The sequence below is a fragment of the Meleagris gallopavo genome, chromosome 5 (assembly GCF_000146605.3).
Source record: "Meleagris gallopavo isolate NT-WF06-2002-E0010 breed Aviagen turkey brand Nicholas breeding stock chromosome 5, Turkey_5.1, whole genome shotgun sequence".
Classification (NCBI taxonomy): Eukaryota; Metazoa; Chordata; class Aves; order Galliformes; family Phasianidae; genus Meleagris; species Meleagris gallopavo.
In genome coordinates this window covers 21212893-21225918 of record NC_015015.2, presented here as the reverse complement: position 1 = coordinate 21225918, position 13026 = coordinate 21212893, and the positions used below count along the sequence as shown (strand labels likewise).

At 40.2% G+C, this 13026-nt stretch overlaps 1 protein-coding gene across 7 annotated transcripts; it reads right to left on the bottom strand.

The window, feature by feature from the left end:
* Positions 1-1100: 1100 nt before the first annotated feature.
* On the bottom strand, positions 1101-12154 carry LOC104911093 (carbohydrate sulfotransferase 9-like). Of its 7 annotated transcripts, none has more exons than XM_031553520.1 (5): positions 11743-12154; positions 11334-11422; positions 7325-7382; positions 5746-5889; positions 1101-5358 (listed from the first exon to the last, which is right to left on the bottom strand). In XM_031553520.1, exons 4-5 carry the CDS (start codon positions 5837-5839, stop codon positions 4508-4510), a joined length of 945 nt encoding a protein of 314 aa, XP_031409380.1. In that variant the 5' UTR covers positions 5840-5889; positions 7325-7382; positions 11334-11422; positions 11743-12154; the 3' UTR covers positions 1101-4507. The 7 variants fall into 7 exon arrangements, with proteins under 7 accessions (XP_031409380.1, XP_019471081.1, XP_019471083.1 ...); XM_019615536.2 differs by having other exon boundaries at positions 7325-7402; positions 11334-11474; positions 11743-12153; XM_019615538.2 differs by having other exon boundaries at positions 7325-7402; positions 11743-12153.
* Positions 12155-13026: the final 872 nt, after the last annotated feature.

Sequence of the window (13026 nt, the reverse complement as noted above, 5' to 3'; positions counted from 1 at the left end):
TGGTTTCTTTTCTCTGACCTGATCCAGTGATGTATTGCTCATTTTGGATCTACTGATTCACTTTAATCAGTATACCGACTGAGATTTGTGATCACTTGTGCTTTTCCTGTAAAAATAATTCTTATTAGAAGCTGCACTGTAACTGTACACCTGTGTATATTCAACACCCCAAACTTCCACGAGGGCCTCCTTCAATTTCAGGCACTTCTATCAGATAAATTAGCCATCTATTTTGATTTAGTTTGCCTTACATTAATTTATGTAAGCTATATGACATTAACTTTTTTTTTTAATCATACAACATGATCTGGCATATAATTCTGGGAGGGAGAAAAGAAGTGTTGTGATAGGGACAAGACAGTAAAGCTGGAGACTGTAGAGATTATATCTTTTGACATATTAGCATTCTGCAGTTGGAAGCAGTCATCTCCCAGCTGTGAGCTGCATCACCTGAACAATGACTAGCACTGGTAAAATTTCTTTTTTTTCCCTTTGGTCAGAGGACATTCAGTATAGTAGAAACTTGAAGTTTCATGGCTCATGCTGTTCACCTGTAGATATCTTTTATTCTGTTGGCAGCAGCACTGCTTTGAGAAGTTCTCTGAACAAGAAACCAGTAGTCATCAGTTGCCTGTTATTTTAAGATGCGTTCAAAATTGTACAAAAAACTAAGACTATTCAAGGACAGAATCACTGATACGTCTTTTTTATTTTTTTTTTAATTGGAGGAAACGTCTGTTTAAGGAAATAACTGATGACACGGTCTCTATTGTAGATGTCCATCAGTCAACCACGGGATCTCTTACACCTTCACAAAGACTTGAAGGAAAGCAGTGTTTGACTTTGCAATATTTTTGCTTCACACCCTTTCCCACCTTAGCTTCATATTTTATCCAAACTTGAATGTCCATTAATATTTCCTCATTCTTCCAACTCTTCCCAAAATCCTGTGAGACAACTTTATATTAATGTACTGAAGAAGTCAAATGGCTTTTTATTGTTGTCTAATAGCTTGTGGCTATGTTGATTTGATGGAACAGCCCTAAGCATTGTGGTTTTTCTTTAAAAACAGATGTTATTGAGAAGGATGAACAAATAGATTAATGTATTAACTCACTACCATTTATTACAGTAATTAGGTATAAAGCATAGCAACAGTTATATCATGGACAAATATAATGATAAATCAGAAGATCAATTATAGCAATCCTCTACCCCTTCTAATCTACTCTGAGACCTGAGCCCCTCTCCCCTCCATGCTGCCTCCATCCCTGTCCCACCTGCAAGTACCGAACTTTCCCCCAGGAAACCCACACCCAGAGTTAGAGCTGAAATGAATTAAGTTCCCCAGACATTCTTCTCCTGCAAACATAGGTGGGAGCCAGTTCAGCCAGGAGCCTCTATTCTGGATAGTACAGCTGTAGGGAGGAGAGTGCAAGAAATTTCTCTACCAGGTCATCAAGAGGTAATTGTCTTCTCCTTTTCATCATTAAGCGTATAGGTGTCTTGAAGTTCTTTCAGGCTAATTAGGATTAGGTCGAGAGCCCTAAGTTTTATTATATTGCAGTACAAAGAATGAAATAATGGTAAGTCCTTTAATTGGAGAACTTAAAAGGCTATTTAGTGAAATGAGCCCTACGAGTCACCAGGGGAATGAACCAAGTGGCATGGTCTCCACTGACAGCATAAAACAAGTCACCATCGTTTTCAATAACTCTGAAATATTGCAGATCTCGTGTGCTCCTGCCTCACTGAACAGCAGCTCTTGGAAGGGAGATGATGTGTGGATTATCTGCAAGCTGAGAGATAGAATTGTAGTGAGCTGGATTGAGCATGGACAGAGACCTGCAGGAGAATGTTATAACAGCTTTTACAAGGTAATGGCCTTTTTTTTTTTTTCCAGCAGTTCAACTATCATCCTCCTTTTGTTAGTGTTGATATGCAACTGTTCTTGTACATTACTTCCTTCTAGAACATCTGAAGTTGTATGTGCACACTTACATCCTCCATGATTGTTGTTGAGATCTACATCAGCTGGACATAATTACAGCAGCAAGTCGTTCCTGGAAATTTACTGCATACAGTTTGCATATAGGTAAATGCTAGAAGTCTGAAAGTCTGTCATGAATAGCTACAGAGGTTTTTCTGCATCAGTAGCCCCCAGTTACTGACTAGCATTTGGTGACAAATGAATTACCCATCCATTTTCTGTCACCACTGTAGGAAGAATATATATGTGATCCTATGAGAAAGAAGAAGTAAGAATAGAAAGCCACCCATGCATAACAGCAAGAAACTGTTGGTGAGGAATGTTAACACTAAAGTACTGACAAGCAGATACCTTCATCAGTATCATTTCTTCAGACATTTCCTAGACTGGCTGGTGGTGGCAAAAAATTGAAGTACCTGTGCTGAAGCTTACAGCTCTGGAAGGAATTATCATGCAGAAGAAAGTTACCAAGCAAATCTTATTTTCCCTCTTTTTTCTCTTCACGATTTGACAAAAGATAAGAGTAGTATATAGCTGGAGATGGCACTAAATCTGATTCAGGAAAGATAAAGGCCACATCCTTTTGTGCAGACTGAACTTCATTGGGAATCTTTTTCAGCTTCCTCTGCCTCAGAACAAATAAAATAATTTAAAAACCTTACAAACTACAGGCTGTTCAGAGAGGCATGAATGTTGGCGGATAATAGGACTGTAGGGATACTAAACATGGTGATTCAGAGCCATGAATCATTGGGAAGAGAAATACAAGATTTTAATTTTTTAAAGTTGTTTTGCTGAGTTTGCTTAGACTTCTTGCTTTGGATCCTTTCTTTGCCAAAGCTATCCAATTTATGAAATAGTTATCCATTCAAGAACTGCCAGACATACTGAACGACAATCCTGGCTTTGTGTACAATCAGCTATTGAGAAGGGCTGCACATACCTTCTTCTTCTGCCTCTACCTCTTTCCATGGTCTCACTGTCTCCAGCTGATGACCAATATATCACTTGAACTTCTCTTCGGAGTAGACCAGCCCTAAATCCCACTGACTACTCAAGGAGCTCTCCCCACAGTTCTCATGACTCAAATTTCATCAGATCGTCCACTTTTTCCAATCTCCTTTTTACTATCTCTAGGCCACTCTGTTGTCAGGAATGGCTATACAGTGAGTAGGCTCCAGTGCAATTAAATTATCTTGTCCTTCTCTGTGTAATAAGCTGTGAGCTATCACTGGATCAAGGACTAGCCTGGTCAGTCTTTGTTTATTTGCAGATACAGATGGTAGGAAATAAAATCTCTTAAATCCCACTGTCAAATGCAGTTAAGTTTGCTCCTGAAATCAGCATCGCCTAAAGGTGAAATTAATGGAAATTTTCTGAAAATAGTTACAATTGACATGATAGCAAGTAATTTTCAGTGAGACTAGGTTTCCAAAAAATAGGACAAAAGTACTTAACAGATCTCCCTGGTCTAAAACCAAAGCCACCTAAGTGTGGAAGAGATGGATTATGTTTTAAATGGCTTCTCACACACTCTTCATTGTTTCCCTCACCATAACTCTGCAGTTAATTTGCATTCATCTTTCTGTGAGGTGAGAAAGCAACAGGTAGAGCCTGTTATATATTACCTTCACCTAAGTACCATACTCAGGTAAGTGTCCAAGGCTCATGATCTCCAGCAGCTACAGATGTGAAAAACCTGAACAGTGTCTCCCCTATGTTGACTGGCTGATTAGTTGGTTGCTAAGTACTTTTGAAGAATAGGTCAGAGCCACATTTCCACTACAACTTCAGATCCCGCACCACCTCCATTGTACAGTCTAGAAAGTACCCCTAATTTCTTCTCTAAGGAAGATATTTTTTAGATTTTCCTCTTAGCACAGATCATCATATCCACAGAAGTGGTAAAAAGAATCTGAAGACACATAAGGGAAGACCTGCTGGACTGTAGCTGAAGATGCTACTTGATGGAAGAGGCTGGTATGTTGCAATAAGAGCACTACCAGAGAGGAATATAATCAGGTATTAAGTTCTCTGTACCACAGCTTCAAATATCTGAAGTTATTTGCTTCTTTCCTACAGGATTCATGTTTGAGAATTTTATAGACAGAATGGTTTAACACTAAAGTATATTATCTATTGCTTTATGTCCTTTACTTAAAAAAATATCATTTTAATAAAAAATTTCTGTAAAATACTAATTGTGAAAAACAACATTCGTCACCCTTCTCTCTTCTTCTACCAACCAACTAAAAATCTATCTTTTACAAACAGCCTTTGTGAAGCAAACATATCTATATGATCATCAGAAAGAAAAAAAAAATCATATAGCTAAACACTGTACTGCAGATCAAAGCACAGATCTGTTATAAGAGTGCTTACAATGAATAAAACCATGTCTCTAAACACCACTAAAATCTCATCATCAGTAATATACCTATTGATCAAGCACCTTTGAGGACAAGTTCAGCTCATTTTGTATGAATGAAAAATTTCACTGTTTAAGCTGCATTAACGTTACAGAGAAAAATAGTTTTCATATTTCGAAGTATAGTTGAACAAGAGAAAATCCATCTGATATAGTTTTTGTATCTTCTCAATTTGTTCTGAGCTCAATTGTCTGAGGTACTCCAAGGTGATATCACTATTAGTTCGTTTCTCTGAGCCATATCTCTTCAAGCTGGGGTACTGCAGGCTCTCTGGTGCACCAATTGCCTTCAGAACTTGCACAGAATCTAACCCAAGAGTTTCGTACTTGCCCAGAATATCATAATGAATGTTGCAAGGATCACAGAGCAGAAACATTGGTTTCCAGTGAATGTCAAGAGTATTTGGTGGTTTCGCTGTAATGAAACTGACAAACTCCTGGAAACTCACTTTTTCAGAGGAATTTCTGTTTTTCCTGAACATTGCCTTAATCTGATTGGCAACAGTGGTACTATAGTATGGCTCAAAGTGTAGAAGCTTGTCTCTATAAGCCGACACCAGCCGTTCCATTGGATGTCTGGTGAACATCACTTTGGTGTAATTGTTTAGAAATTCCTCTCGTATGGCAGGAGGGTAAGCACTCAGCCTTTTGATCAGTGAGGTTTGGTGAATATGGTCATGCTCAATTTCAGAAGCTTCCACATTCAAGCCTTCTTGGAGAATAAAAATAGTTCTCTTCCAGTTAGAGCAGCCTACTTTGGGCACCTCACAGTAGGTAAATTTATGTTTGTGCTCCACAAAAATCTGGCTTGCAACCTGAGAATCCAATTTACTTTTTAATTTAATTAGGTTGTTCTTCTGGCAGATGGAAGCCAGTGTGTTTCTGCGATCATTTTGAATTGTTAGCCAATCTTCAGTGGGATCAGGAAAAGAATCTGCAACTAAGGAAGAAGTTTAAATTGTTAGTTTGAAATACACATACTCTTTTCTTGGTGTAATTATCTAAGAATTATCTACCTCCCTGCATACAAAAAAGTATTGTAAAATCAATCTTTGTTATCATCTGACTTCACTACAGCAAACACACAGAAAGCTATCCTGCTTAGTGAAAAGTTCATTAAAATGAAAACTGTCAATGTGTAGCTATACTACTCTAAGGAGGGTGTTCAAACACTTAATATCAAACATATTTTTATAGGTTTCTTCTCATTACTAAGACAGTTATCAGAGTGACAGCAGATTTTCTTACCTGGGTTCATAGTTACTATCTAAAACATTTGGGAAGGGTAGATTTGCTTCTAGAAACTGCTGGGAAATTCTTTACTCACCCATTACATTTTTTTGTCGTCTACAGAAAAATCCAAAAAGAAACATTCCAAAAATAAAATTTGGGAGAAGGAAAATTAATGCCTTCGGATTCATAGTATTTTCACAGGAAGGAAGATGAAGATATTCCTAAACTGGAAATCTGCCTTTTTGTCAACAAGGAAACATAATACAGGTTAGATTTTGTAGGACTGAAACAGCAAAAATGACATTTCTTACCGAGTTTAGTATGAACAACATGAACAAATACACAGTCACATATATTAACTATTTACTGGTATCTACATTAAACTGTTACAATATTTATGCAAATGAATGCAGCATTTTTACACATTGGCTACATTTTATGGCATGTAGCCAATACCTTTGCATTTTCTTGGCTGCAAAAGACCACTCTAAAGACTACAAGAAAACACAGAATTTGATCTTCGACTTTTAATATTTTCTCAACTCCATCTCAATTCTCCCTTCATCATGTGTTCTATTGACAGAGAACCAAAGAATCACTAAGGTCAGAAAAGATCTCTCAGATCATCTAGTCCAACCGTGCACCTACTGCCAATACGCACCCAATAAACCATGTCCCTCAGTACCAAGTCTACATGACTCAACCACCTCCCTTGGCAGCCTGTTCCACTGCCTAGCCATTCTTTCAGAGAATTGTTTCCTAATGTCCAACATTATACATATACACATATACATATGTATGAGGGTTGCTTTAGAAGTAATGCCTCCTGTTTTATTATGTTGGCCCACAACACCAGAGGTGGATGTTGGTGGTATGGCAGTAGAGTTTGAACCTTCCTACCACCATTCCATTACATTTTGTTGCTGTGTGACAGATGGCAGCAGAGGGGTAGTCTGACAAAATGATGTCTGATATGGAATTGCGTACAAAGAAAAGATGCAGAATAGAATTCCTCCATGTGGAAAAAACTGTACCCACTGACATCCATTGATGCTTGCAGACTATTTATGGAGACCAAACAGTGAATGTTATCACAGTGAGGCAGTGGGTGGTGTGTTTCAGCAGTGGTGACAGTGATGTGAAGGACAAGCCACGTTCCAGATGGCCAAGTAGATTTTTATGAGCGGGGCATGCAGGCTCTTGTTCGCTGCTGATAAAAATGCATATCTAATGGTGGTGACCCCATTGAAAAATAGCATTTTTCAATGAGAGATTTCAATAGAGAATTTGCTCTATCAAATAGTGTTAATGTGGTCTTTTTATTTGTTACAGTTTCTGTGGAAATAAGTAGGAGGCATTATTTTCAGAGCAACCTACGTATTTTTAAACAACATGTACATCTATGTGTTCATATATACACAAATATATGCACAGTTCAGAAACATATTAATAATAGTTACACTGGCATATTATTTGCTCCAAGTAAACTAACCAAGTGGGTTGATAAGGATATAAAGTCTCCAGGTGATAAACTTGCATAGGTGTGTCTCAAGCTAACTTTTTGCCAAAGGCAGACCTTGGCCACACCTGAGCATATGGGTGACCTTCTGCACTCTACTAGAAGATAAGTGGGACTTTTCAGATTAACAGAAGGAAAAGGCAACAATACTTACGTGTGTTCGTGACAGATTCGAAGCCACAGGTAAAGAAAAGTATCAGTAGGGCCAGTCACTGGAAGGCAGGGAAAATCTCTGTAAACAGATAAAATTCTCAGCAGCTATGTTACTTTCTCTACTTACGCCCCGCTAACCTCATTGAAAAGACAAATGCAAATACATGCATACCTATATGTGCATAGGTATATAGCAGGTGAGGACAGGATGATGCACAAAAAAAAGCAACCTTTGCTGGATACAGTTCTGAGCATGCCCTTTGATCACTCAAATCTACAGCCTCCCCATTCCCACTGAATTTGTTATGGATGGACAGGAAGAAGGGAGAGCCTAGTAACAGGAGTCTCTGCAGGTAGGCTTCCCTTTTCCATGAAGCGGAGAATCATTAGTGGATTAGGAAATTTCAGTAAGCTGCAAACTGCCAAGGGCTCATTGCATATGATCTGGCTCCATGTGGGATCAGTCAAAATTCAAGTCATATTTCTAAGAATGTTGTTCAAATGTTTCTTGAACTCCAACAGCTTCAAGCCATGACCACTGCCCTGGGGAGCCTGTTCCATGCCCATCACTCTCTGGTGAAGAAACTTTCCCTAATACCTAGTCTGACCCAACCTTGATGCAGATCCATGCCATTCCCTTGGGTCTTGTCGTTGTTACCAGAATGCAGATCTCAGCACTGCCCCTCCATTCCCCTCGTGAGGATTTGTAGGGCACCAAGAGGCCTCCCCTCACTTTCCCCTTCTCTGCGCTGAACAAACTAAGTGATTTCAATTACTCCGCATATGTCTTGCCCTCTAGACCCTGAACACCCTCACAGCACTCCTTTGGACATTCTCCAAAAGTTTTATGTCCTACGTTGTTGTGCCCAAAACTGCATCCAGTGTTCAAGGTGAGGCAGCATAGCACAAAGCAGAGCAAGATAATCCTCCCCCTTGCCCAGCTGACAGTGCTTGGTTCGGTGCACCCAGGGTACAGTTGGCCCTTTTGGCTACTAGGGCACACTGCTGACTCACATTCAACTTTCCATCAATCAGAACTCCCAGATCCCCTTTTGCAAAGGTGCTCTTCTACCTCTTGTCCCAAACTTTATGTATATCCAGGATTGCCCTGTCTCAGGTACAGAATCTGGCACTTGCTTGTGCTATATAAGAACAGGTACAGACTCAGTGAGGGGACAACACAGGACCTGGACTGAGAAAGAGGCTGACAGGAAAATCCTACAGAAAAGTACACCTCACTGCAGTGAGACAGGTACAACGTCACAATTTCTAGCACATGCACATAGCTAAGTCTCATTCTCTGTTGTTGTCATATCAGACCTTTATTACTGTAGCAGGTTTCTTTCTGACCTCAGCAACTGCAGTGCAACATTCCTCAATGCCATCATTAAGCTGTTTGTTATTTTCATTAACATCACCATTTTATGTCTACTAGCTTCTCCTTCTCTACTTCATCTCCCTGTCTTTCAAGACCTTTCCTAACTTGTCATTTCTCATGCAGAATTAAAAGCCCAACTTTACCTTCTAATGACTCATATCACTAGCTTCTGCTTTTTCTGCTATTTCCCCTGTTGCCTTCTTTCTCTGGAAGAAGTTTCTGAAGCATCTACAAATTCAGTGCATTTTTTACTTAAAATCACTCCTTAAAATCTTCCTTTTCTGGGATGCCAACACCACTCAGGCTGCCAGTACGCTAAAACTGTTACCAACCACCACACAAAAGAGCAAGCACAAATAAAAGCCAATCTGGGGATGAAAAGGAAAAAAAGAGGACACAGGAAAAAGCAGCAGAGTCTGACAAAAAAAATCCCAAAGTCAGGGAGCTGCAATGTGAGGATGTGTGGAGGAACTGGGGCCATGGGAAACAGAAACACTGGGCAGCCTGCTCAAAAGGTGCTGTGGGAAAGGGAGGCTGAGAAAGGGGGCAGAAAAAACACAAAAGTAGTTCTATGAAGATGGAGAAGAACAAATATCAAAGAAGATTCTGTCAAGGAGCAGTGAGGGACAGCTTTTCCCATAGGGATGGGCAGCAGTAACAACACAGCCAGCATGGCAGGGCCTCACCAGTCTCACCCATCCCCACTGCCTCCGACCTGGAATTGGTGGCCAGGTTCAGCCAGTGCGATCATCAGGGAGGGCCATGGTGACAAGGTCCTAAGGATGGGGCTGGTTGGGCCCCACCAAGCAGGTCTCTGGGGTGCTGGAGCCCAGCCCTTCTGCAGCCTTAATGGGGCAGGGGCTGATGGCCCAGAGGTTGCTGATTTGGCCCTGGGCAGAGTGGAGAGAACCCTGGAAGCGTGCAAGGTTAGTCAGGATCCTGTTCGTATTCTCAGGGCCTGGCAGATCATGTAAGAACAAGATTTACATCTTCTGCCTGGATACCTGGTAATGGCTGTTGGACCTTCTTAAGCAAACCGCTAATTCCAAATGCCAGGACGCATCAACTGCCTCTTAAACCACTGCCAATACCAGTCATGGGGGAGCAACTACTTTTTCTTCTTTGGAATCTAGATGAGCTTAAGGGACTTGTAAAGGAGGAAGAAAAGGAAAAAAGAGTTTATAAGAAAAGCTTAGAAAATGGTGCATGCTTGTTTAAAGGGACATTGGTCCTCATAAAATGCCTGTGTTTCTTATTATACCAATTACCAGGTCTTCGGTTTCTTGCGTGGCTCACAGTTCCCTCTCATATTTCCCTTCACATTTGTTGCAATAGCAGTGTTTGCCTTGCCATTCAGGTCTACCAACCGCTCCCCTCCTGGCTTTTCACTTCCTTATGTAAACTTGATTCACTCATTCCCATCATTTCACAAGGAATAGCATAGCCAGCCCTTTATTCAGCAGTCCCTGCCACGTAACACACAGCCAACCTTCTGGCTGCTGTTAATCTAGATATATCTTTCCTGTATTCCTTCCACTAGTATCCCCCTGACATAACTGATGATGAGGATGAGGATCTCTTTTCCTTTTTTTATGCCTCAGTGTATACAAAAGGTTGCTGCTAAAACTGCTTTCCTTTTTTGCTTCTACCATTCTAGTCTAGAATCGTCACTTTCAAGGTGCAACACCATTTTGTTCAAAACCATACCTCTACTCTATTTTTTGTTCTCCCTCCAAGAGTCCTGTACAGGAATCATGTACAGGTCCCTACACTGGCATTCTATGATTGGTGTGACTACTCTTTTAAGGAAATAACTTTTTCTCATGAAGCTGCTTGACTCAAATTGACAAAACTGAGTGTATTCATTTGTCTCTCTTTCTACACAAATCCAGGCCTATTTTCCCTTTCCTTTCTGGTCTCTTCTGTATTTCAGGATAAGTCATTTAACAGAAAGGTTGCTTTAATTGTGAAGCGTGTGTTTACATCATACACTATGGCACCTGAAGTATCAAGAAGTTAGGCAACTGTAGGACTAAAGGAAATCCCAGACAGTACAAGATAAAAATATCTTCTGGTTTTAGGCACCACAATCTTGAAACTACAGACCTGACATTTCAGAGCATTTAACATTACAGTAGATTCTAAATTCAAAATAGTCTTGCTGATCCAGTTACAGGTATGTTATGTTATGATGTGGAATACCGATATCCAAAAATCAAAAACCATGACAAGGTATGTTAGGAATGTCTGCAAATATGGTTCCAGAGCCTGCTTGGGTACCCAGAAAATAGAAAACAGAGCATCATTCAGAGACTCTGAAAAGCTGGGTGCCTCAAACCACGCAAGAATATTCTATCAAATAATTCAAATTCTTACAATAGTTTCCTGATTCACAGCAAAACTTCCCCCTTTTCCTGTAGATAGAAAACCTACTGCACAGCCCTGGAGCATATCTATCACCTGTGAACTGAATACCAAATTGAGCATAATAGCATGTTTCTTTAAACAACAACAAGCAAACTGTGAAAAGCTACTGAAAAACGTCTTAATGCAGCACATCATAACACCATGCACAAAAATCACTGTCAGTGATGAGTAATTTATCAACCTTGATCAGTCTTGTGGTACTCACCCTGATAGAATAACCAGTAGTGCAGAGCTTATCTTCTGATCAAACCTGGGGTTGGCAAGGATGAGACCCAAGACCATCAGAATTGTCTGCTGACAGCAACAAAATGGTGAGATTCAGGCATGCTGGATGTCATTCCTGTCACTGGTGGAGAGTGATCCTTAGCACAGCTTCCCCCTGCTTCCTTCACCACCTCTATTTGCATGACCTGCTCAGATGCTTCCAATTCTGGTACCCCAAATCCCACTTGTTTGCACTCTACTCCCCAGCACTGCCTTCCCCTCCTGCTGGACAAGTATTTGTGCAGGCACCAGTGATTGTCCCTCAGCCACCAGCCCAGGTTGGCCCCCCTTACTCTCCAGTCCCCATTTCCAGTTCTCAAGCTTTTAACCCAGTCTCAGCAAATCCCCACCTCATCTCCAAAAGGCTTCTCATATAATTCCCTATCAGTTTGCGAATCCTGGTTTCCAGCTTCCCAGATGCCCAGGTCTCATCCTGATGTCGATGTTCAGCTTTCCCCATGCATGAGCAAGATCTTTGCTTGCTCTAACTGCCAAACTCCTCCCTTAATTTCCTCAGTCAATCTTACAGTCTCCCCACCCACAACACTTCTGAGCCCAGCTCTTCAGATCTGTCTCTCCTTCCTCCTCCAAACCTCCTACACAGCCTCACTGCTTCTCACTTCTGAGGTCTGTAAGCACATCCCATGCTGTTCTTTACCTTTTCTAGCAAATTTAGTATCTCCCAAACAAAAATGACAAATTTTCTTTTCCATTCCCTCCCACACCAATTTTCTCACTGCCTGTCAAGGCAGTTTCTTTCCACTGATTTCATTCTTTGAATCTATTTTGCCAGTTATCCTCAGCACTTTCCAAAAACATCTTGCTCATGCTTGCCTTGCTATTTAAATGGGGTGGCTTCTCAGTTTACTTCCCTGTGCCACCTCAACCCAGCAAAGGTTTCTCTGAGAATATATATAACCTCATTTTTAAATGCTTTCTGCAACATCTGCAAAATATCTGAAATTTTCAGAGGAAAGGTTACCAGAACCAATTGATGTGACAAAAAAGACGAGTTTCCAAAACATCTTGTATAAAAAGGCTATCAGCTATTTTTGCTGAAAGGCTTTTAAAAAAATAATACCCAGAGGCAGATATCCAGCATGGAAAAATTCTGCTTAACACTTGAAATTTGACAAAATCCTATGCAACTATAAATTGTATTGAAATGAGAAGAGTCAAGATGTGTATTATCCTTAGCAAAGCCAGAAAATGAATGAAAGCCATTCTCTCAGACACCAGAATCCCTGCAGCAACAAATTTTAGCTGTGTGTTCAACTTCTCTGTTCTTGAGAGAGGTAACAGAATGAAAACCAGACGATTAAAATCCCTCTGTAGATGCACTTCATCATGGTATGATTTCAAAAGCTAAGTAAAGTCCCAGTTTGTTTATTGAGATTCCGTGGCAATTTCTAAATGTATAAATTAAAAAAAAAAAAGGTAAAAACAACTCAAAGAAATCCTCCTTTGTGCAGTTTGGCTACACCATGAAAATCAAAGTAACATGAAAACACACCAATTTTACTAACCAATCAGACAACCTCAGTGGAGATTATCGTCACTTGAAGGATGAAAAAATAGAACAAGACTCAGAGAAATGAAAAAAGCAGGTCAAAGAGACACGTTATTTCACTTTA

Bases quoted from the DNA above. Each gene is read 5' to 3' on its own strand.
- LOC104911093 (XM_031553520.1), bottom strand. From the start codon at position 5,839: ATGAATCCGAAGGCATTAATTTTCCTTCTCCCAAATTTTATTTTTGGA. The intron at 5,359-5,745 runs GTGAGTAAAGAA...CTTCTTCCTTAG, and splicing joins ACGACAAAAAAATGTAATGG to TTGCAGATTCTTTTCCTGAT.